The sequence below is a fragment of the Erinaceus europaeus genome, chromosome 9 (assembly GCF_950295315.1).
Source record: "Erinaceus europaeus chromosome 9, mEriEur2.1, whole genome shotgun sequence".
NCBI classification, from domain to species: Eukaryota; Metazoa; Chordata; class Mammalia; order Eulipotyphla; family Erinaceidae; genus Erinaceus; species Erinaceus europaeus.
The window spans coordinates 106,700,643-106,726,292 of NC_080170.1; the positions used below are offsets into that span (position 1 = coordinate 106,700,643).

A 25,650-nucleotide genomic window follows, 5' to 3' on the forward strand; every position below is an offset into this window, starting at 1 on the left:
CAATGCAGCATAAACCTTCGTAAATTATGACTGGTTAATTTGGTTGCAACTAGAAAGGAAGATTTCAGAGAAAGCAAAAATGAGTGAAATTAGAGAAACTGACACCAGACAACGTTAAATGGACAAAAGTGTTCGCCAAGAAGTTAATAGCTTATATGAAATGAGTGACACTTCAATGAGCAGCCCAAATCTGGGTGAGGACAGAATAACCACAGGTAATGCCTTGCTCCTTCGATTCTGCCATCCAGTGGGAGAATGAAATGTCACAGAGGTACGTGCTCAGAACTTAAAGGCACCAAACGTTTCACTCTCATGCCTCCTATCCTATACAATAAAATTAACTTGAGAATATGGTATTTAAATCAGACACAGCACATTCAAATGAACAGGCTTAATATAGTATGACAAGTATTAAGGGCTTAATTTCTCAGCAGTGAAACTAAATAGAGAGAAAACAATTTCTCTAAATGCTTGGTGTATCACTGGAAGTTGCATAAACAGAATTATTTTTGGATTCGCAGGGCTGTCCATTTAATGTTGTATCCTCTGTACCAGAGGCAAAAAGAGATTTCTTAAGTACATAATAAGGAAATTCAAATAGTGCAGTGCAAGTCTATAATTACATAAGATAGATTTTTTTTCTTTTATTGAAAGTATTTTTAAATTATTATTGGATAGAGACAGAGAGAAATTGAGAGGAGGGGGAGACAGAGAGGGAAAGAGACAGAGAGATACCTGCAGCCCTGCTTCACCACTCCTGAAGCTTTCCCCCTACAGGTAGGGACCAGGGTCTAGAGCCTGGGTCCTTGGGAACTATAATGTGTGCGCTTAACCAGGTGCGCCACTACCTGGCCCCTATTTTTTTTTTCTAAGCATCATTAATGAAGTAAATGGGAGCCCTCCTCTTGGTACTCTAAACATGACATAAAAACTAGAATTCAAGAAATTAGGTGAACCATATTTTCAAAAGCTCTAATCCATTTCTTAATCTAATATTCTCACTTGTGCTTTTCCATTTATCACCTTCCAGCCTGAGGACACTGAAATTTCAATACACCAATAAACTTACTGTAGAGTAAACACTGATAGAATAAGGTAAAATACTGCCTAACAAGAGTCTTTGTACAAGACTAGTTTGTAAAAGCCAGCAAAAAAATGTTCAGTCTTGCAACACACTGTTTAAAATTAAACACTTCAAAGCTAACCTTATCAAAGTAAGGACTGCAAAATAAGGGGAAGAGACTGGCATGCTTTAAGGATGACTGTTCAGTCACTATCAGGCCACCCCATCAGCTGGGGCCCTAGTCAGGGAGTCCTGAGATTCCCAAACAGACATGATGGGCCTAGACCTTTTGAATACATCCATTTTACCTCCAGGTAAAAACTAGTTATATATATATAACTATATATATATATAACTATATATATATATATATATATATATATCCAGAGGGTTATATATATATATAATATAATTATATATATATATATATATATATATATATATATATATATATATAATTATATTTTGAATACATCCTCTCTATTGTTGCCGGTCATCTCTATCCGGAACAACACAATAGACCCCTTTGTGTCCCCCCCCCCCGTAGGACCTTGCCTTCAACATGGATCAACAATGGTAGAGAATGTTCCATCCTTTGAAGGGAGGCTGGAAAACATACTCTATGTTCCACCTGAGGAAGATGGGTCTGAAATTGAGGCAGTTTGGAATGTTCCTACTCATGACCACGGAATGTGAGCTCAGATCTATAGGGATACAGAGGTCACATAGGCTCCTAAGCTGAATATGGGCCCAGATCAAATCAATGGGATTTATAGTCAATAATATTTAAACACCTTTCCCATATTTGGTAGCTACTCTCTTTCCTTATCCAGCTTTCTGGTCCTTTTTCTAGCCATGATATCATCTCCTCAGACAATAAGTTGGATTCACCTGCATATCAGAAGTCAAGCTAAGAAAAAAAGAAAAAAAACAACAACGAAATGAAACAAAAACAAACAAACAACAACAACAACAAAAAAAAAAACTAGTATAGTCATGGGCCCTTTGGAATATGACTAAAATAGGCCTACTAACTATCTACAAAACGGAAACCCCAAAGTCTTCATCTGCGCTATTCCAGCCTTTAGGTTCATGATTAGTCAACAATTTGTTTGGCTTTGTATGTTAACTCTTCTTTCAGCCACCAGCTTTCAGATGTTACCATGATGCCCAACGGCCTTCCCTGGGCAGGCAACCAACCCTACCAGTGTGTCCTGGAGCCCTGATTCCCCAGAGCCCCACCCCACTAGGGGAAAAGAAAGACAGGCTGGGAGTAAGGATCAACCTGTCAACACCCATGTTCAGTGGAAAGCAATTACAGAAGCCAAACTTTCCACCTTCTGCATCTCATAATGGCCCTGATTCCATACTCCTAGAGGGGTAAAGAATAGGAAAGCTATCAGGGGATTGGATGGGATACAGAGTTCTGGTGGTGGGAATTATGTGGAGTTGTACTCCTCTTATCCTATGGCTTTTGTCAGTGTTTCCTTTTTATAACAAAAAAAAATTAATTAAAAAGTTTTTAAAATAAATATGCTACAGTAGGGAAAATAATAAATGCTTTAAAGTGCTTCAATATATATGGAATTGTGCTTTTTACAACTACAAGACTAGATGTAAGCATAAATAATTATATTATATATATATAACCCTCTCATCTATTCCAGGGGGTAAAGAAGGACTGGGAAGGGCAATTTTATATATTAAGTTAAATATAAAATGAGTTAGAATTTGCACTGTAACCATCTAAGTATCTAACTACATTTAAAAAATATATTGTAGTACTGGAAGAACAAAATTAACATTTGTCTACAGTTTCAGCAGTTAGATGTTTATTATTTAAGATGTCCAGTCCTCAGAGTACACCTAAGGTTGCATTGACAGAAATGTAACAGTAGAGTTTGTCATATTCACCATTCTTCCCCCACACTGATAGAACTGCCAACTTGCCTTTGTACTGTCTCATGAAGTCTCCACCAGAGAGATTATATCATTTCCTCTATTTCCCACTGTGCTTTGTTCAGACCTAATTTGCAATGATGTATTTACATTTCCATCTTTTTTGGTTCTATGAACTACCCATCCAGATTCAGATCCAATAGTAAGTCCCACAACACAGATGCTCAAGTAAGAATATTTGCCATGGCTTAGTATGGCTTGCTGAACTAAATTTTGGTTTACTTATGGCCAGTTATTTTAATAAAAGACAGTGTGATAGATCAATATAGTCTGTCAATAATTTCAATACTAGACAGAGTGCTGACATGACTTCTAATGACACAATCACAAGGGAAACATGACCACAGAAGTTTCCAACAAGATTAGCAGAGTACTAGTGCTTAATCATAGTAGAAACACAATAAGATGTAAGCCCGAGTGACGTGAGAAATTCGAGGCTTAAATCTGATATTCACCCCAAGTGACGTGAATTTACCTGACATTGGGACCTCAGAATACTTTATGTAGAATCAAAGAAGTTTAGAGCATAGAAAGTCCACTAAGGGAATAGTTTTCAGACTTTAATTAGGTAAGGATCATCTTTAGGTACAAATAAACCCAACCTGCCACAAGATACACCATTAGGATAATATATACAAGACACAGATCAACAATTTTAGCAAACAGTCCAGTTGATACTGACAAAAATGAATTTAGGGCTAAGAAATACGCTGTCTTACAAGGTTACTTACTTACTTCATAGATAGCAAAGACAAATTCAAGAAAATCTAGTGTTCCAGCCCTTCAGTCATCTAATTAAGGTAAAAACTATGACAGTAGAGCCGACACATCTTTTGGGAACACAGAATAAAAACTCAAAATTCGTGAGTTTTGTTTAAATAGCAAAATATCTGATACATGATGTTGGTTAATCAAACACACACACACACACACACACACACACACACACACACACACACACACACACACACACACACACACACTACCAGGGCTGGCATAATCAGTGCCATCTGGGACTGGAAGAAATTCTCCTCCTCCCCCATATTTATTTATTTTATTTAACTTTGGAGATTCATTGAGTAATGGTTTACATATAATCTTTTTTTTCACCAGTGCCATCACCAAAGGCCTCTGTTCTCATTGTACACCCCCATAGATAACCACTATGATTCTCCCAGTCTTAGAGGTTGACTTTCCCCTGATTTGTATGTTTAATTCTCTATATTCCACATGAATGAAATCATTCTTGAAGAACTTTCCAACATATCTATGTATTCTCTGTGTGTGTGTGTATGTGTGTGTGTGTGTGTGTGTGTGTGTGTGTGTGTCTTTTCCTCTCTTCCTCTCTCCTCTCTTTCTGTCATTACTGATGCTTTACCATTCTGGATTGACTTTTTCAAACAGAGAATCAGAGGAAAAGATACCATAGCACTGAGGATTCTTCCAACACACTGGAGTTGTGGCTTAAACCTGGGTTGCAAGAATGGCAAAGCAGGTACCCTATATAGATGATTATTACTATCATTATTATTTTGCCAGCTTCAGTGTATTCTCTTAAAAGAAAAAAACGAATAAAAGTACAAACATATTCCTTCTTCACAGATGTAATATTAAGCGAATACCTTTTGTAATATCTTTCTCCTGGATTATCTCAAAGCCATGAGCACTATTGAAGAGAAAGAACAGGTTTCTTAAGATGCCTATTAAATATATTTGTTTGTATGTATATAAGATGCCAGGACTTTCACCAAGACTGTCCTTTATTACCTGTGTCACGCTGTTGGAGCCACTTCTCAGTCTCTGAGAAGGGAGGAGTCCTGGGCCTGTGTTTCCTTTCTTTGTGCTCACCTTGCCCATGGCTCCTCCTATATTCAGTTTCTTTGTAGTGAAGCCCAATTTTCTGTGAGGACTTGGGTGAAAGTTGTTCTTGGTGTCTAGAATGTTTTCCCCTATTCCGAGTTCTGTGGCTACTATTAGCCTCCCAATCATCCAATCCAGTACTCAGAAACACCTCACCACTGATCTTGGGCAGTGGAGGTCTCCGGGGCCTCTCTTGACTAGGCTGTTTTCTTGAGTGCAGCTCACTGTTAATCTGAGAGTAGTCCCTCGTGCTGTCCCCACCAGAGGACAAGAGAGGTTCTTCTGAAGAACAGCGATCTTCCAGTTCTTCCAACTTCTCCAGTGGATGCTGTAACTTCTCTTTCCTCTGCTTCACAATCTTCTGATCACTCTGGAATTTATAAGACTCTGGGGATGCAGACCCCAATTCCCTTGCCCTCCTTGACCTAGGCTGGTCTTAGTGGAAGTGATGGGATGTGAGAAACAGAAATGCAGATTAATTTAATGAGAGGATAAATTCACTACATACGGGAGAGACAGGCCCCAATTGAACATATTTTAAGTCAGAAAAGGCTACTTTTTCAACTTCGTAAATTGAAAAGTGGGGATGTATATTTACTGGAATGACCCATGAATGCATGGAGGATTTTGTGCACACAGGCAACAAGGCACACAATTAAAGTAAGATCAAATAACATAAATCTAAAGGCAGAGCTTGATAAACGACTGGCCACAATTAACATAGTAGTTCTAATATTTGCCAAGAACAAAAATACAGCATTAAATACTAAATTTGCTTGAATACTTATTTATAAAGCCAATTTGGAACTGGCAGAGAAGAAAAAGTGTTTGAGGGAGTCTTACAATGGGGGGAAAATGGAGTTTTGTGATTCTAGTATGAATCTTCCACAGATTTCTCTTGGAAATGATTAGCATGTGAAAAAGTGATCTTAACTGATGGGATGTAAAAGAAATAATGATCTACCAGCTTTCTTAATCAATATTTTTGCTATTTGGGGGTTTTCTTTTTTGGTTGGTTTACTGGTGTTAATCTAGGAGAGGAATAGATTGAGTGGGTGATGATTTGATAAATAGATCATGGATACCATAAGCTTCCACTCAAATATTCAATCTATTTTTTTATAAATATTTTTTTATATTTATTTTATTTATTCCCTTTTGTTGCCCTTGTTGTTTTATTGTTGTAGTTATTATTGTTGTCATTATTGTTGTTGGATAGGACAGAGAGAAATGGAGAAAGGAGGGGAAGACAGAGAGGGGGAGAGAAAGATAGACACCTGCAGATCTGCTTCACCGCTTGTGAAGCGACTCCCCTGCAGGTGGGGAGCCAGGGCTTGAACCATGATCCTTATACTGGTCCTTGTGCTTTGCGCCACCTGTGCTTAACCCACTGCGCTACAGCCCGACTCCCTCAATTTATTTTTTACTGAACTTCCTAGAAGAAAAGGAAATTTGGTTCAACATTACATCTAAATTACAATGTGTCTCCCAAGAAGTCTCTGAATGCATTGATCTTCATAATTTCTGATCAAATTTATATTCCATAATACAAAATGAAACAATTACTTTCTGTGATTTAAAAAAAAAAAAAAGAAAAAATTTAGCTGCTGAGGTCAGTCAGTGGCATACCTATGTGAGGAAGGACTTGGGTTCAAGCCCCAGCCCCTTCCTACAGGAACTGAAGCTTCACAAGTAGTGAAGTAGAGCTACAGTTGTCTCTATTTTTCTCTATTCCTATCCCTTCTTCATTTCTTTATGTATCTATCACAAAAGAAAAAAAGAAAAATGGAAAACAATGGCCAACAATGGTGGGTTCACTGTTACAACACCAAGCTCCAGTAATAACCCAAAGGACTCAGGGGAAGGAGACCAGGATGAGAGGTAGGACGAAGGAAAACTTTCAGATCCTGTTGGGAAAAGATGATGGAAAAGGGCCTAAGCTGGCTGGGAGGTACAGTGTTTTGCAGACACCTATTGAAATTGAACCCACGTATCAACAGTTATATCATTAACCATTAATCTCCAAAAAAGAAAAAGAAAAAAAAGGGGGGGGGGCTTCTTTTGCCAAACTATTATTATTATTTTTTTTTTCCTCCAGGGTTATTGCTGGACTCAGTGCCTGCACCATGAATCCACCGCTCCTGGAACTATTATTTTAAATGTGTCTTAACAAGAGAGAACAAATCAAAAGTTAGCTGATATTAGTAGATTTACTTTTCGGACCTGTGCTATAAGAATGTGCACACAGCTGTCAATATATTTTCACCAAGTTTTTATAGGGCTTACCTATAATAGCTTTAAACCTGAGAAAAGAAAAAAGAAAGATTGGAGTGGGGAAATCTGTTTTAATATTTTAAAATCTTGTCAAATTAAGAACTGAGACTTCTGTTTCTTGAGACCAGGTCAGTTATTTCGCAAACATAATAAATTTGCTTACTGTCAATACATACTTACACATATATAAATATGTATGTATGCACATATACAAATTGCCTTTATATGCTTCCATGTTTATCTTGCAAAATGACCTTTCTGAGATATACAAAATACTGTGTTATACACATATAACTCTGATATATATATAAAAATATTTTAACAGTTTATAAGTCTTCATCAAAATTCCATTATTTAAACTTCTCGTTATCTATGTGATGATTATATTAAGGAATTTCAATTTTAGAGATGAAGTTAACTATTACAGTGACTATACTATATAAATTCCTTAAAATTACAATTATTTTAAGGCTCCAAAGACTATGACTTTAAAAAAAAAAAACTACTAATGTTCATGTAATACAGGTAAGTCTTTGAAAGAAAAACATGGATTCAGTAGCAAAAACAAGATATACTATTTAGGTTACATAAATCTGGTGTTTTGGTTAACTTCAAATTTTTAGAAAATCTATAACTTATGATTTATTAAGATTATCAAAAATTAAGTACAATAATTGAAAAGATCATGTATATGATGAGATAATGTGATTAAGGCAAAATTATAAATACAGAGAATAAATATAATTTGAGAATATCTCTTATGTGATTGTGTCAAGTAAAAATCATGCAAATAAACACAGAAGTGGAATTAGAGAATATACCTTATGTGTTGGGAAAGGACTACAGCAATAAACTTAAGGATTGTTTTGTATATTGAAATTAAATTAAAATGTGGTTTCTATGAAATTCAAAATGCTCTAACTCAGACATATAAATGAGGATCAGATGTTAGCCAATACAGTCAGTCTCCCAACTCCACCCCCACAAAAGCAAGAGAAATTCACATATTTATATGCATATGTGCAGGAGGTTTCTACTTTGTATTTCTAATCTCCTACTGGCCCCCCTAAACATAAGTATGCCACTCTGAGTTTACAGAAGCAATTAAAATAACAGAATAGACTTGTTAATAACCATGTGTCCCTAAAAAGCTACTGAATTCTTCAGACAGTCTCCAGTTCTATGGATACAAATCAAGAATGACAGCACTAATCAAAACTACTGAATATAAGACTTTAGTATATGACTTTAGTACAGGACGGGTAAAATTAATACTTCAAATGGTATTATCGTAATATTTTCATAGACTAAAAGCTTTATTTTTATCTTTTTTAGTATTTATTTATTTTAACCATTACTTTATTTTCATGAGAGACAGACAGCAAGAGAAAAACTACAGTACTGCACAGCTCTACTTTATGGTGGTGCTGGGAACTGAACCTGAGACCTAGGAGCTTCAGGCATGAAAGTCATTTGCACAACCACTTTGCTATCTCCCCAGGCCAATTTTCATCATGTTTAAAGTACATCTGCAAAAGTAAAAAACTCCTTTCTCTGGGGCTCAGTTTTCTCAATTGAAAAGGAACGTGTTGGCCCAAGAGCACTGCTCAGCTCTGGCTTATGTTGGTGCTGAGGATTGAACCTGGGATCTGGCATGAACACCTATTTGCATAACCACTAATCTATCTCCCTAGCCAAACTAAAAGGTTTCGATCTTTCTTTTGTTCCTGTGGAGCTGGAACCTGGTACATGAATATTTTAACTCCTCTCATGCTGTCTGAGAGAGACAGGGGGAATAGCACAACATCAGAGCTTGCTTCCTCCAGTGCTCACAGCTTCTCCTATCTATGGTGCTGGAGCTCACATGCATGGCAAGGCAGGCAGCACCCTACCTAGTTATCTCTCAGGTCCTTAACGGTTTTCATTATCAATAGTTAACTTTTATATACATTCAGAGTATATAAATTAAGAATACAAACAAATAAAAAACACCAGACTAATTTCTAAGATTAAAGATAAAAGTAACTCTTTACTTTCTAGTCTTTAACAAAATGGAAAGTAATTTTTCTTGCTGAATATGCCATACGTTAGAGAAATGACTATTAGATTAAAAATCTTGATCATTTTACATATGCTCACATAAGAAATAAATAAAATGTTGACCCACTTACGAATCATGTCATAGCGTGAAGCTCTTCTGAACAATGTTACTGGACGAGACTGTACTCTCACTACTGCACTATTCCTTTCACTCTATTCATTAAAGACAAGGACCTTTTATAATGAAGTTGTAGCAAAGCAGCTGGTATTTAGTTTGCACAGGGCTTTGGGATCACAAGCTTTACTCTTCAAAAAGTATATTTAGTCTTATTTATCCTTTTTTTTGTTGTTGTTGTTATTCCAAGTTTGGCCTCCACCTTAAACATTAATCCCTTACTGACCCTACTAACTACAGAAAATGTTTTCTCTTTGGTAAACCATTTGAAGAGAAAAGTTTATATAACTTGCAAAACTTCATTTCCCAACACATTCTGAAATAAAGAATGACCTCCACTGCGAAGACCAGATCATTCCCTACACCACACTGCAAACGCAAGCACAGTAAGAACAACTCTGAAGAGAATTCTACCCCTTATCATTTTAATTTCTAATATGCAAGTAGCAAAGAGAACATTGAGAGTTTAAAATAAAAAACAAACAAAGTGACAGAGAATCTTAAAACTTAATTTTGTTCTCAGCAGGTTAAATTTCTCATCCAAGTTTAGAAGACAAAAAGGAAAAAGCTTTGTTATCTACTAATTGAGGAATAGTGTTATCTCCTGTTATTCATGTTACTTTGTTGATTCAAACCACCCCAATTTCCTTAAGAAGAATTAAATCCACAGACTCATTTGCCATTTTCTACACCCAGATTTATGAACTTAGAATGATATGCAGCATTCTAAGTGGTTACAGAGAAAAAGAAAATGTGCCAAGTTTTAAAAGCCCAATTGTCAGTCTTATCAGTCATCAAAAAGGCTCTGGTCATTTAAATAGTATGAATTCATTAGATTTAAAAATAATCTCAACATATATCTAAATGGGCTTGAACAAATTCAAAGGGATGCAGTTGAGTCTAAGGATAGAATACGTCTTGGTGTAGGTTGTTACCTCCATCTTCATAATAGTAACTATCTCCATAAGCACTGCCTCCAGAGGACTCTGGAAAGTGTTTCTTTCGCCTTTTCTCTTCTTGTAACTCTTTTTCTTGCAAAAGTCGAGCTATGTCCTATAAACACAGAGAAAATGGAAATAAACATTAACAGAGAATGAACAAATTTCAACGTCTCATTGCCAATTTTTTTTCTTAAGCTTTAGGGATCTATTAATAAAAGAAAGAAGAACAGGAGGAGGAAAGAGAGACGAAAGAGTCAGACCATCACTCTGGAATATGCAGTGCTGATGAGGATGGAACTCTGGACCTCATGCTGGAGAGCCAGCATTTTATCCACTGTGCCACCTCCTAGGCTCCATCCAAACTTATGCAGGTTGTCTACTACAGCTCTCCAACCTTTCTGGCAATTACTTTTAAGCCATCTAAATACCAGATTATTGCTCAGCCAGAGTGGCACACGATGCAGAAGAGCAAGAAATGCTGTAAAAAATAATAATATTAAGGGGAGTCGGGCGGTAGCGCAGCAGATTAAGCACACGTGGCGCAAAGCGCAAGGACCGGTGTAAGAATCCCAGTTCGAGCCCCCAGCTCCCCACCTGCAGGGAAGTCACTTCACAGGCGGTGAAGCAGGTCTGCAGGTGTCTATCTTTCTCTCCCCTTCTCTGCTCTCCATTTCTCTCTGTCCTACCCAACAAAGACGACAACAATAATAACTACAACTATAAAACAACAAGGGCAACAAAAGGGAATAAGTAAATAAAAAATTTAAAAAATAATATTAAATCTAACTCAATCTAAAGACATTCAAACTCAGTACTTCCTAAAGCTGGTAATATAAGACTATACATACATATATCTGGACTAGACACTGCTTTCTCTAGAATCTTGTTGATTCAGTAAATCGGGCTGAAGAATAACATGTAATTTTTTTCCTTAATTTTATATCTAACTTAATTTTGAAACTCTTTAAAGAAATTCTACAGCTGAATCTGAGCTCTGAGTTACTGTTCTCAACTAATAAAGAGTAAACCATCTTTTTTCTGCCTTCTCCTTGTTTCAATATCCAGGCAAGTTTATAACAGCTATTTAGTGGTAAATAACACTGACTCTGTCCCACAAAAGACTACCACCTCTCTATAGAAACAAATCATGCATGTAAAAAAAATGAGACAATGTCTATTAGCAAAAATCAGGAAATAGTAATTTTGTCCAAATGAACTAGTACAAGACTTGCTATTATATATTTTTAAACAAAGGACTGGAATATGATAGCCTAAAAGCAGAGAAAGAGAAAATATCAAGAAATCTGTGAACATTTTAACAGGCATTAATCTAGAGAACATCTATCATCTATTTTGAAATCAGGATATGGATAGTTGCCAAGAAAGGCAAGGCAAGGAAAACAATGAGACTGCTTCATAGATGTTCATTATTGAAAACCTTCAGAAATCTGGAGTTTCTATAGGAAATGAGGGCTATTAAATAAAAAGTTTTGAAATAGTGGCACTTCAATCTAAATTGTTTTCTTTTGAATCCCATAAAAAGCCACATAAGCTTTTTTTTCTTTTCATATGTACCTTTTTTTTTTTTAAAGAAAATCCCTGGCTATCACTTTAATGATTACACAAACATGACAGCAAAATTTACAAGAAAAGGTAGTATGAGGTACTTTACAATAAGGAGCACAAGAAATGTTTAAATGTTAATGATATGATTTTCTTTCTTTCAGGGGAGAATTGGGGGAATTGGTGATTTGCAGTGACTACAGTTGTTGATACAAGTGTAAAAAAAAAATCCTTAATTTTATGCAAGCACTCTCACCCCAGCCTAGTTCCTCCTACATCATCATGGACTAGGACCTGAAAGCTCCTCTCACCACCTTCCACCATACTTTGGTGCAATACACAAAACACAGTCCAAGTTCTATTCTGTGTTTCCCTTTTCTGTTCTTATCTCTCAACATCTGTCTCTGAGTGAGATTATCCCATATTCATCTTTTTCTTTCTGGCTTATTTCACTTAACATGATTCCGTTAAGCTTGATCCAAGATGAGGTGAAGATAAAGTCATGGTTCTTTATAGCTGAGTAGTATTCCACACATACATATCACAACTGTCTCAGCCACTAATCTGTTGTTGGACATCTGGGCTGCCCCCAGGGTTTTGGCTATTATAAATTTTACTGCTATGAGCACAGGTATATATATATATATATCTTTTTGTATGAGTGTGTTTAGTTCCTTAGGATATATACCCAAGAGAGGAATTGCAGGGTGATAGGGCAGGTCCACTTTTAGACTTCTGAGAGTTCTCAGACTGCTCTCCACAGGAATTAGACCAATTTACATTCCCACCAGCAACATATGAGGGTTCCTTTGCCTCTGCAACCTCTCCAGCATTTGTGGTTACTATCCTTTCTGATGTATGGCATTCTCACAGAAGTGAAATGGCATCTCATCGCCATTCTTTGCCTTTCTCTGACAATCAATGAATGACTTGGAACATTTTTTTTCATAGGTTGATTTATTTGGGAGTTAATACAGAGATAACTCTGACATATAAAAAAGTTTTCAGTAAATACATTTATTAAAATGAAAATATACCAGGGCTTGCAGATGGCTCACCCAGCAGAAAGCACATTACCATGAGCAAGAACAACAGCTTTGAGCCCCAGGTCACTGAGAGGGAGCACCCACGGGGAGAGGTGTTTCACAAGCCGTGGAGCAGCGCCACAGTGTCCTTCTTTCTCTGTTTCTCCCTGTCACTCTGTCTTACCCTCTGTGTTAAAGAAAGAAAGGAAAGAGAGACACACAGAGACAGAGACAGAGAAAAAGAGAGAGAGAGAGAACACTGAGATTCCATTTCACACCTGTGAGGATGTCCTGCAGCTATCTAACAGGAAAAGACAGATGCTGGCCAGGTTGTAGAGAAAGAGGGACTCTGCTACACTGCTGGTGGGAATAGAAAGTGGTGCAGTGCCTTTGGAAGACTGTATGCAGAGTCCTTAAACAAATAAGAATAGAAGTCCCTTATGATATGACCCAGCAAAACCACTCTTAAGACATTTATTCAAAAGATACACAATAACTAACTAGAAGGGACATATGCACCTTGTTCCTAGCTGTATTATTTACAATAATTAATGAGTGGAAGCAGCCAAAAATCCCATGGACAGATGACTGGCTAAAGAAGTTATGGGATATATACTCCATGGAATACCACTTTGTAATCAAAAAAGGAGACAGTACTGTGTCCTTTGGAGGTAAAATGGATGGGACTGTCGATGATTATGTAGTGAAATGAGAGATGAAACACAACTACCGGATGCTCTCACTTGTTTGTGGCATCTAGAGAACTGAAATACATGAACTTGAAAAAGGAAAAAAAAAAAAAAAGACTTTGGAGAACTATAGTGGTTACCTGTTATCTTCAGTAAGTAGAAGGATAGGGCCACAGAACCTTAGTGGTGGGTGTAGTATGGATCTATATGCTGTGACCAATCTTTCAATCTTATAAACCACTATTTATCATAAATAAAGAATTAAAAGAATAAGCAAGAGAAAGAAAGAGTACCACTGAGGAAGAAGAATCATGTAGGCATGAAGTCCCCCTGATAACCCAGGTGGGGAAAAAAAAAAACATTACTATTATATCTCACCCCTACCTTTTCTGTTATCCAAGCTCACTCACATTTGAAAAACTTGAAACCATAACTATAGAATGAAAATTATAAATCTACTGATCACCCTCAATAGGCCTAATATTCTGCTAAAGGCCCACAGAGAAAAAGACATCTGACCAATATCCACAAAATTTTTATCTAGTAAGTCTTAGAAGTAAAATGATTAAATAGTGAAAGATGAGTGCTTTGAAAGAGACATTAACACAAACAAGAAGCAACAAAGCCTAACGCCTTCTGGTGTCTTTCTCAAATAGTTGGAAAATCACTAGAATGCAGTGCTATATTCCCTAGTGTGTCTTTCTGATTTATCTGATTTTACGTCAGTGTTACTTCTCAAAGTTTTCATTTCTATTTCATCATGGTAGTGAGTTTAAAATGAGAAAATCTAGAGTACAAAAGCAATCAAAAACACTCATTTCATTAGATTGCTGAGCATAGTTAAATAGCAATAAACATATTTACATCTAATTCAGAAAGGAATTTTAAACAGGTATAACAACCCCCCCCAAAAAAGAGCACTCTGTAAATCCAGAAAAACAATATAGTACCAACTCTACAGATGAAAAATATGAACATCCTAAGACAAATTTTCTAACAGAAGAGTATCCTTCTCAGCCACACGTGTAAACTTTCTTTTATCTTATTTATTTATTTTAATTTATTTGCCTCCAGGGTTACTGTTGGGGCTTGGTGCCTGCACTATGACTCTACTGCTTCTGTCGGCCATTTTTCCCATTTATTATTTGATAGGACAGAGAGAAAGTGAGAGAGGAGAGGAGATAGAGAGGAAGTAAAAAAGAGATGCCTGCTGACCTGCTTCGCTGCAGGTGCAGCAGCTTGAACCTGGATCTTTACAGGGGTCTTTGCACTTAGTGCTATATGAGCTTAACAGGGTGCACCACTGTTCAGCCCCTGTAAACTTATTTTTAAAGCATCACAACCTATGCAGCTATCAAGAACAATGAACCCACCTTCTCTCACCCATCTTGGACAGAGCTAGAAGAAATTATGTTAAGTGAGCTAAGTCAGAAAGATAAAGATGAGTATGGGATGATCCCACTCATCAACAGAAGTTGACTAAGAAGATCTGAAAGGAAAACTAAAAGCAGGACCTGATCAAATTGTAAGTAGGGCACCAAAGTAAAAACCCTGTGGTGAGGGGTAGACATGTAGCTTCTATATACAAGATACTGGATACTGTACAGCAAACCCTAACAAAAGGACTTTTCAAAGTTAACCCAATTACCAAATAATGTGATGATAACATTAACTATCGATTGTCTTTTTGAACCCTAAGACAGCAGGAACCTCACATCTCCACTATAGAGCCCCTACTTCCCCCAGTCCTGGAACCCTTGGATAGGGTCCACTTTCCCGTATGCCTCCCCCAATCCATACCAAATAATATTGCATCCGCCGATCACAACGTAACCAACGCAACTATTGCCACCTCAACATGCTTCACCTCAGACTGTGTCCAGAGACTTCACGTGTGGAATGACAACCCTTCAGCTTCATTACTCGGGTGAGGCCTTTCCTTTTATAGTACACTCTAATTTCATCTCAGGTGGTTCACTTTCTAACAAAGTCCCAAAACCTAGATATACACCAGTTTCTGTGAGAGAGAGCTTATGTTCACACGTATCCATAAACTACTGCAAAATATATACCTGAAAGCAGAAGTACACTAGAGTTTGCAGTGAGTACCTCCCTAACACTTCTCCACTATTCCAAGCTTTGGGTCCATGATTGCTCAACAATTTGTTTGGCTTCGGATGTTAACTCTCTTTTCAATCACCAGGTTCCAGATGCCATCAGGATGCTGGCCAGGCTTCCCTGGACTGAAGACCCCACCAATGTGTCCTGGAGCTCAGCTTCCCCAGAGAGACACCCTACTAGGGAAAGAGAGAGGCAGACTGGGAGCATGGACCGACCAGTCAACGCCCATGTTCAGCAGGGAAGCAATTACAGAAGCCTGATCTTCTACATCTACTACCCACAATGACCCTGGGTCCATGCTCTCAGAGGGATAGAGAGTGGGGAAGCTATCAGGGGAGGGGGTGGGATATGGAGATTGGGTGGTGGGAATTGTGTGGAGTTGTACCCCTCCTACCTTATGGTTTTAATTAATCCTTTCTTAAATTAAAAAAAAAAAGCATCACAACATGGGAAAGTACTCTAATAATTAATGTCTATTGTTGTTTGAGCTATTTTCTCATTATTACCAACTTATATATAAATATTCATTTAGAATATAAAATTCTAGTCAGTATATTCAAAGAATATACAGTTTGCTGAAGATTAATTTTAATGTAAATTAGTAAGTTTATCCTTGGACAGTTCATACTATAACTGCCTTCAGATGGTTGGAGTACTGCCACAGACTTTTTATAACATGCCTGGTCACATTTTTGTTCAAGTAAACAAAAAATTTCCCCTAAAATACTTGCACATTCACACACATTCTGACTGACGTTCAATGACACATTTACATCTATAGAGATACTTATATACAAATGCACACTTAGATTTACTTAAAAATAAATTAAATCAAGTAAACATACATTTCTTAGCTTTAATAAACAACACTGGGAGAGAGACAGCATAGTGATTATGAAAAAGACTCTCATGCCTGAGACTTTGAGGTCCCAGGTTCAATCTCCTGAACCACCATAAACCAAAGCTGAGCAGTGCTGTTTTCTCTCATTAAAATAAATAAATAAATATATATATTTTTTAAAAAGACACTGACAAACACATATAATATAATCAAAAAGAGATGTCCTGATGAACTTAGTCCATCTTTATTGATCACAATGTTCCCCAAAACTACCAGCAAGCCTCTTCAACAAGATACACAAAGAAACAGAACACTTACTGAATAAAAAAAAATCATATCCAAATACTGCAGTAAAGTTAAATGGATAATGCAAGAAGAGAGAGCAAAACAGGGAGTAAGAAAGAGAGAAGAGAAGCAGGTAGAGGAAGAAGGGATGGGGAAGTAACACTGGCATAACAATAACAAAATATGTTCTCCTTTTAACTTTTCTACATATGTCTCTTTGCATAGAATGCTAGCTTCCTAACATCTGTGTTGTGTTATACAACACAATAAAATTATACCATAACAAAGCTAGAAATGCTTATTCACCCACACAATATTGAGGATTTCTAATTCTCAAGAATAGTGGTCAGAAAGAAAACAAAGCAAACTTCAGTCTCATGGCAGGAAGCTTTTGGTTCTGTACATTTTTTTTTCTTCTTCTTCTTCTTCTTTTTTGGGGGGGAAGGGGGAGGTGATGAGGTGGGGTGGGGAAATGCCTGGTGAACTGAAAATAATCACACAGAATTTATCCCAAAATTCTTTAGAGATTTCGGTGAAAACCTAGGAAGGAGTTTTCCACAAGCCTGCTGCTGAGTTACAGCTTATTAACTAAGAAGAGTCTATATAAAGAAGAAGCTTGCAGAGAAAGAAAGAAGAAACAAGAATGAGAGCAGATATGAGTAACAGATAATGCTTTTTCAAGAGTTGGCCAGACTGAAATAAACAGCTGGTCAAGACTAAAATAAGCAGTATCCTCTATCCTCCAGTGTATATTTACTAATACTCACTTTGTTCACTTAACTATACAACAAAAGTCATCAGTGGACAGTCATTTCCTTCTGCAACTAAATGGTATCTTGGCACTACAGTCATGTTCTAATTCATGGTATCAGTTAAAAAAAGAAAAAAAAAGTCTGGCAAGGGTGTTTAATGGTTAGTGCCATTATACCACAAAAAGCAATTTAACATGCCTCAGAATTCTTGTATATATGACCTCATTTCGTTTTCACTATAGTCCTTTAGGGCATATACAATAATCATGACTTCTTCAATTTGGACCTTGAGGTTCTGCACTGGCTAAACAAAATGCTGACAACATTAGCTATAAGAGCTAAGACTCAAAACCAGGTCAGGCTAGTTCTAAAGTCTACATAATTCAAGTAAGGCCAACAATCTGTCAGTAGACCTGAACTGTACATTCTACAGCATCTTACTACAGCTTCAAACCAATTATTTAAGACTTAATTTCTTCATTTTAAAAATGGTATGTATCACTACATACCATTGCTTGCTTTTTACAGAAATACCATGAATGAGATTATTTGTTGTTATTGCTATTTAAATTCTAATTGCTAAAATAAAGTGTATGGCTTCTTTTTCAGTAGTGTGTGTGTGTGTGTGTGTGTGTGTGTGTGTGTGTGTGTGTGTGTGTGTGTGTCCGACCCCAGAATGTAGAGGAAAGTCAGAGGACAAGTAGTGGCATTTATAAGAAGCCAACTTCACCACTCTGTTATTTTTTTAAAAAGAAACTTCCTGTCTACAAAGGATAATCATTTCTTTCAGTTCCCTGTTCCATCCCTAAAGCAGTCTTTACTATAAAAAGACAACATATCCTGTAGTAAGAAAGAGTCCCTTTGTTGATAAAGGAAGGATAAAAAAATGAATCACTACTCCTCTGCATATCTGATCATCACATAATCATGGTTTATTTTCTAAGGAAGCGTAAATACACTCAGACCAATGCTGCACATTTAACTTGGCTCTATAAAAACAGAGATAGTTCAGGAGAGTAGCAGTCTGTGTAGGCCAGCTTACTGACACTCTGATAATGTATTTTTTAATTCATTTGATAGAATACAGAAACTAAGAAAAAGGGAGAGTAGGGAGTCGGGCGCAAGCAGCGCAAAGCACAAGGACTGGTGTAAGGATCCCGGTTCGAGCCCCCAGCTCCCCACCTGTAGGGGAGTCGCTTCACAGGTGGTGAAGTAGGTCTGCAGGTGTCTTTCTCTCCCCCTCTCTGTCTCTCTCCATTCTCTGTACTATCCAACAATGACATCAACAACAACAATAACTACAACAAAACAAGGGCAACAAAAGGAAATAAATATATATTAAAAAGGGGAGAGTAAGAGAGGGAGAGACACACAGAGAAATACTTGCAGCGCTGTCTCACCACTCATGAAGCTTTTCTTCTACATGTGGGGTCTGGGAGCTTAAACCTGGTTCCTTGTACATGGTGATATGGGCACTTAAGCAGATATTTCAACATCCAACCCCCTGATCATGTATTTTTAGTAGGGACATCATATTTGCTAGTTTTCCCATGTCAATACAGTTTATGCAACTATTAATAATGCCCCTTTTTTTCTTCAGGATTATTTGATTATATAATAAATAAAATGACCAGTCTACCATTAAAATGATAAATTATTTTCCCTAATGGAAATCAAAATAGAATAGTAAAATGGATATGAAGGTAGACACAAAAATCAACGCAACGCAAAATGAAAAGAGATTGTTTGTATGAAATGCTGAAATCATAACACAAGAAGCCAGCAATAGTATTTAACTTTAAGACTTAAAAAGTTGATATGACAAGCACATTCAGGGTGGTCTCAACTTTACAAACCAAACACTGACTTTAACCATTTTTTAACTTTAAAACATATAGTTAAAATATAAGCAAAACCAGTCTGGTTAATCCTGTGAAGAAGCATATCATAGGAGAATAAAATTATTAATAAAAAGCCTGAGAACAATGACAACTCCTAGGCTCTCACAATGTTTTTTTGTTTGTTTTTCCTGTCTCATTAAGATTACACTCAAGGCATGGTTAAACTGTAAGAATAATCCATGGATTGGGCTGAATAGTACTCCCTAAATGTTATTTCTACTGAGAACCTAGGAATATCACCTTATATGGAAGTAAAGATCTTTGCAAGTATAATTGGTTATGAGGAGGTGCTATTAGATTAAGGTGGGTTCTCAGTTCAAAGATCAGTATCTTTGTAAGAAAACCAAAGGACACAAAGATACAGGGAACACGGACATATGAGTAGGGGTAGAGAATAAAATGATGAGGGGCTAGGTGGTGGCGCACCTGGTTGAATGCACGTTAGAATGAACAAGGACCCAGGTTCGAGCCCACGGTTCCCATCTGTAGGGGGAAAGCTCTGTGAGTGGTGAGACAGTGAGGGCTGCAGGTGTCTCGCTGTCTCTATCCCTCTCTACCACCCCCTTCCCTCTCAATTTCTGGCTGTCTATATCCAATAAGTAAATAAAGATAATTAAAAAAACTATTTTAAAAAGAGTAAAATGATGGTGCTACATGCCAAACAATGTCAAAGACTGTCAGAGGGCACCAGAAGCTATGAAGAGGTAGAAAGACCTTTGTCAATCAGTAGTATGGCCTTGCCAATAGCCTCTCTTCATATAGATATATAGATATAGATATATAGATATCCTCCAGAACTTTGAGAGAATGTATGATTTATAAGCCACCATGTTTATGATCATTTATTATAGCAGTCATAGGAACCCAATTCAAAACTTACATCAACTAGTCCATAATCTTTTTTAAGCTCATTAGTTTATACACAACTAGTCAAAAAACCATGTAGTCTTCCACAGAAGGCAATATTTTGTGGACTCGAAAAGAGGAAACTTCGGCTGCCAATCACAACTCAACAATGAGTCTATGAATACAGAACATTAACTACTCCAGAGATGAGCAGCCCTCACTCCAAAGGGTAGAGGGCCATTAGCTAACTTGTACCTCATCTTTCTTCTCCTGAATGCGCCGTCTCTCTGCCTCAATGGTCAGCTTCTCCTGGATTTCCTGAGCAATTTCACAGTCTTGCTGCTCACTAAAAAAACAAAAGGTTAAGACAGCATAGATAAGAGATACATGAATTAATTTTTCCTAAAAATAACACAACTTACTAAGTTTGAACCAGTGCACACTTTTCTCTCAGTGTTCATAATAATAAGGGAAAGAGGTTAATGTTGTCATATTTCACAGATGAAGAACTGAGGCCCAGCATGCTGACCATCTCCCTAAAATCAGAGCAACTAGGTGGCAGAAGCATAACCTGATCCCTAGCTACTACAATGGGAAGTTCCATGCTTTGTCTATATTGTCTTATCATCTCACCCACAGAGAAACTATCATGTCATTTGAAGATTCTGGCATGGATATACAGACTCTGAGTTTAGTAACCACAGGTACCCAAATATATGGGGTACAGAGAAAAAAATGGGAGGGGGCAGGTGGTGGCACGCACACCTGGTTGAGCACACACACTACACTATGCAAGGGCGCAGGATCAAGCCCCTGCAGGGGGAAAGTTACACGAGTGATGAAGCAGAGCTGCAGGTAACTCTCTGTCTCTCTCCCTCTACCCCCCACTCCCCTCTCAATTTCTGTCTCTATCCAACAATAAATATATATATTTTTAAATCAGGCATTGAGGCCCATTAAAATGTCAATGATATTGTGGTTCACTAAGACATAGGGTGTAACTTTTAAGATAATTGCAAATTTGTATGGCACTTATGTGTTTTCAACTTCAATAAAATGCTTTTCCCTAATTATTTTTTAATTTTTTATTATCTTCATTTATTTGTTGGATAGAGATAGCCAAAAATCGAGAGAGGGAAGGGGTAGACAGAGAGGAAGAGAGAGACAGACACTAGCAACACTGCTTCACCACTTGCAAAGCCTCCCCCATGCAAGTGGGGTACAGGAGCTCAAACCCAGGTCCTTGTGCATTGTAATATGTGGACTCAACCAGGTGCACCACCACCTGGCCCCCTTATTATCACTTCAAAATTCAGATGGAATATACCAAGTGTGTTTGAACAGTTTTTCCAGCCTTCTTTTTCTTCACAGGCACATGATTTGCTATTCAATTTTTGGTTTTATCTTATGCATGTATATCTAAATGTATAAATTTCTTGTTTATTTCCTGAGACCTATATAGACAGTGGCTATATCTTACTCATACCTGAGGTTTAAAAGCCTTCTGTAGTGTCAAGTTCAGCAGCTGTCACTAAGTATTTATAAGATAAGGAAGCTAATGATGAGTAGTCATCTCTTCAGATAATAACATAATAAAAATAAATGATAAAGTCGAAGTGCAAAATCTTTCTCAAAGGCAGTAAAAATGATAGATTTACTGTCTTATTTGAATATGATAATTAAAGGGTCCCTTCCCTTATCACTATACCCGTTCTTCCTCAAGTTTTATCTCCTGGTTAAATATACCATTTTTAGAGATTCAGGTGTAAGAGCTAGTCTCAGTAAAGAAATGTTTCTTGTGAACTATAAAACTCAAAAAAGAGTGAAAAGTCACCATGCTAAAAAAAAAAAAATCATCTTAGTGGCCCAGGAGGTGGCACAATGAATAATGTATTTGATTCTCAGGTATGAAGTTCGGAGTTCCATCCCTGGCAATGCTTATGCCGAGAAATGCTCTGGTTCTCTCTGTGCCCCTTCCCCTACTAATGAATAAATCCATGCTAATAATAATAACAACAATAATAATTTAGGTACATTTCATTTATGCAATTATTATAACAGAAAGCTCAGAACTTTTGCCAGACCCTGAAGTTACAGATAGAGCTAAGTGTACAATTCTAGCTTTACCGGATCTCCCATACAAGCTCCAAGGTAGGAGGAGACAGTATTTTCCTCATGTACACATAAAGAAAAAAAGATACAGAGAGGAGAGTCAAAATGACTCAAAGTCACACAGTTGTTAAGTGTCAGAGTTCATACCAGAACCCACATGTCCCAAAATCTAGAATGGCATTCCAACTACTTAAAACAAAACAAAACAAAACAAAACAAAACTTTACACTGAAGAAAAGTATGAGATCATCACTATAGGATGTATACTCTAATAGTCAAAAGAATGAGAGAGACAGAAAGAAGAGTCTCCTATAGCCTAGCTTCAGGTGCCAGAGAGAAAACTAGTCCTTGCATGATTCACTCTCCCTTCCCAAATCCTCACAGGTCCTTGTAGCGCTTCTGGAGCTGAGCTTGAGCTTTCAGATCTTCCTCTTGGAGTTGCTTTGCCACCTGGAGATCATGCTGGACCAAACGGCTCCGCTGAATGTTTGATGCCAAGTGATGCTCAACTGGATACGAAAATTGAAGAGAGAAAGTATAAAGCTTTGGCCCGTTAATAAGCTCAGAATAAACTTGGCAGTTTTACAATAAAAAGAGCTTCACATTCATCATTTTATTCTCTGCGCTCAGTAATAGGCAACATAGGAATTATTATTCTCATCTTTCCATTAAGTAACAAGAAGACCAGAAAGGGTAAGTAATTTGCCTTTGGTCACATAGCCAAGATTGTCACCCAGGTGACCTTTGCCTACACAAACTCCTCAAATGAATAGACAGTGTAGTCAAGTAACTATGTAACTATGTTCTTGGCCAGCTTGCCATTAAAAAAAAAAAAAAAACCCAAAAACTGCCTCAAGTTACTAGTAAGAACACTGTGGGAGTTTAAAGGAAGATCATTACTCACTCTCTTGTTCCTGCAGGCTGTGGGCCAGGGTGTGGTCCTCCAGGACAGCAAAATCTCGGCATACTGCAGAGAAGCCAGGAGGAAAAACAGACAGGAAAAACAAAGACTCATTAGCAGCAACTTAACACAAAAAGAAAAGGATTTTGGTGGTCCTGGAGATGGTGCAGTGGATGAAGCCTTGGATTCTCAAGCATGAGGTCCTTAGTTCAATCTCCAGCAGCACAAGTACCAGAGTGATGTCTGGTTCTTTCTCTCTCTCTCTCTTTCCTTCTATCTTCATGAATGAATAAATAAAATCTTTTTAAAAAAAAGGATTTTGTTCATATCAAAAATCAACTCTAGTATTTTATGATGACCAACTTTATATCCTACACACAAAAAAAGCAGTAACTGTTCTCCATTCACACCTAAATCAAATCTCTATTATATCTGATCAATGCCCAGAAATAGGGTTCAGAAAATAATAACTCTGTTCCTTGGCCTAAAGATATGAACCAGAGTCAGAAAGCAGATGCTCAGAAATTGTAACCTACTTCTATAATATATATATACACATATATATATATATATATATATATTTAAAAAGGAACAGAACTCATAAAATAAGAGATAATACTTTGTGTAATGCTAAAGAAAGCTAAATTCTCAGTGATCAGAGGAGGTAAAAGAAATCCAACATACGCATCTGTCATCTGGGATCCAAACAGATCCTTTCCCATAGACTTACCCCTGTCCCAGTGAAAAACAGCTTCTATAGTCCCTCCACTTCCCCAGAAGCAGAACTTAGGTAGGGCCACACCCTGGGACATGAGTTAGAATTAGTTCACTGGGTCTCCCCAACCATAAAAAGAATCTTAAACCGTGAGCTAGAAAGATAGGGTAATGGTTACAAAAAGCTCTCATGCCTGAGGCACCAGAGGGGCCTGGCTCAATCCCCAGCACCACTATAAACTAGAGCTAAGCAGTCTTCTGGGGAGTGGAGGGAGGGAAAAAACTGCAACCAAAAGAAAATGGGGATCTTGGAAGACATTTGTCTCTTGTAAGTAAATGGAATAAGATGGCATCAAAGTCTATTCTACCCCAAATGAAATGTTCTTTTGTCTTAAAAGAAGCACATATACAAAGCAGTGCATAAAAGACATTTATAAAGGGAGTCGGGCAGTGGTGTGGCAGGTTAAGGGCACTTGGCTCAAAGTGCAAAGACTGGCATAAGGATCCTGGTTCCAGCTCCCCACCTGCAGGGGAGTCGCTTCACAGGCAGTGAAGCAGGTCTGCAGGTGTCTATCTTTCTCCCTCCCTCTCTGTCTGTCTTCCCCTCCTCTCTCCACTTCTCTCTGTTCTGTCCAACAACGACAACATCAACAACAACAATAATAACTACAACAGTAAAACAACAAAGGCAACAAAAGGGAATAAATAAATATTAAAAAAAGACATTTATAATGTAAACTACTGTTTTGCTTGTTTGTTTTAAGGGCCTTTATTCTAGGGGACATGCTCTTGATCTATTCCAAACATTATGTTAAAAAGGGAAAATTCTCCCACTGTCTCAACTACTGCAATGTGTAAGAATATTTAAGAATCATAACACTGTACCTGGGAACTTCCCAAAATCATAAGATTTTTTTTTTCCTGCAAGCGTTGGATTTGATTGTGAGAACCTAACTGAAATGAAATGCAGTGACATACCCTCTCTTGGTTGTGGGTGTGGAGTAGCAACACACAATTTGAAGAGACGTGAATGAATCACCTAAAACCCATCTTGTAAAGCATTGTTACCTCAGTTTAAAAACAAGGAGTTGGGCGGTAGCGCAGTGGGTTAAGCGCATGTGGCACAAAGCACAAAGACCTGTGTAAGGATCCCGGTTCGAGCCCCCGGCTCCCCACCTGCAGGGGAGTCACTTCACAGGCGGTGAAGCAGGTCTGCAGGTGTCTATCTTTCTCCCTCCCTCTCTGTCTTCCCCTCCTCTCTCCATTTCTCTCTGTCCTATCCAACAACAACAACAATATCAACAACAACAATAATAACTACAACAGTAAAACAACAAGGGCAACAAAAGGGAATAATTAAATAAAAAAAATTTTTTTAAACCAGCAATGTTTGAGGATAACAAGACTACTCTGAACTTTCTTTTTTAAACTCTGAAATGGTTTTATGATAGAAGGATCATTTCTGCCTAAGAATCACATCAAACTGAATATGACCAGCTAGCCTTTTGCTCAAAGACAACTACAAAAACAGTAATTCTGTTCTTTCACATTAGATATAGTCTCAGCAAAGTCTAACAAGATCCCAATA

General features: G+C 37.4%; 2 protein-coding genes across 6 annotated transcripts in view; both read right to left on the reverse strand.

Moving 5' to 3' along the window:
- OSTN (osteocrin) overlaps positions 1 to 25,650 on the reverse strand; it is a 388,295-nt gene that overhangs the window by 238,576 nt on the left and 124,069 nt on the right. The window lies entirely within an intron of this gene.
- CCDC50 (coiled-coil domain containing 50) overlaps positions 1 to 25,650 on the reverse strand; it is a 103,685-nt gene that overhangs the window by 58,437 nt on the left and 19,598 nt on the right. For 3 of the 5 annotated variants that reach the window (XM_060198503.1, XM_060198504.1, XM_016185695.2), the window contains exons 2-6: positions 23,352 to 23,414; positions 22,830 to 22,956; positions 20,591 to 20,681; positions 10,307 to 10,424; positions 4,790 to 5,317 (exon numbers count right to left, since the gene is read on the reverse strand). In XM_060198503.1, the coding sequence (XP_060054486.1) occupies positions 4,790 to 5,317; positions 10,307 to 10,424; positions 20,591 to 20,681; positions 22,830 to 22,956; positions 23,352 to 23,414 (927 nt within the window). The remainder of the gene's footprint in view (positions 1 to 4,789; positions 5,318 to 10,306; positions 10,425 to 20,590; positions 20,682 to 22,829; positions 22,957 to 23,351; positions 23,415 to 25,650) is intronic. The other 2 variants (XM_060198506.1, XM_016185696.2) reach the window with 1 other exon arrangement.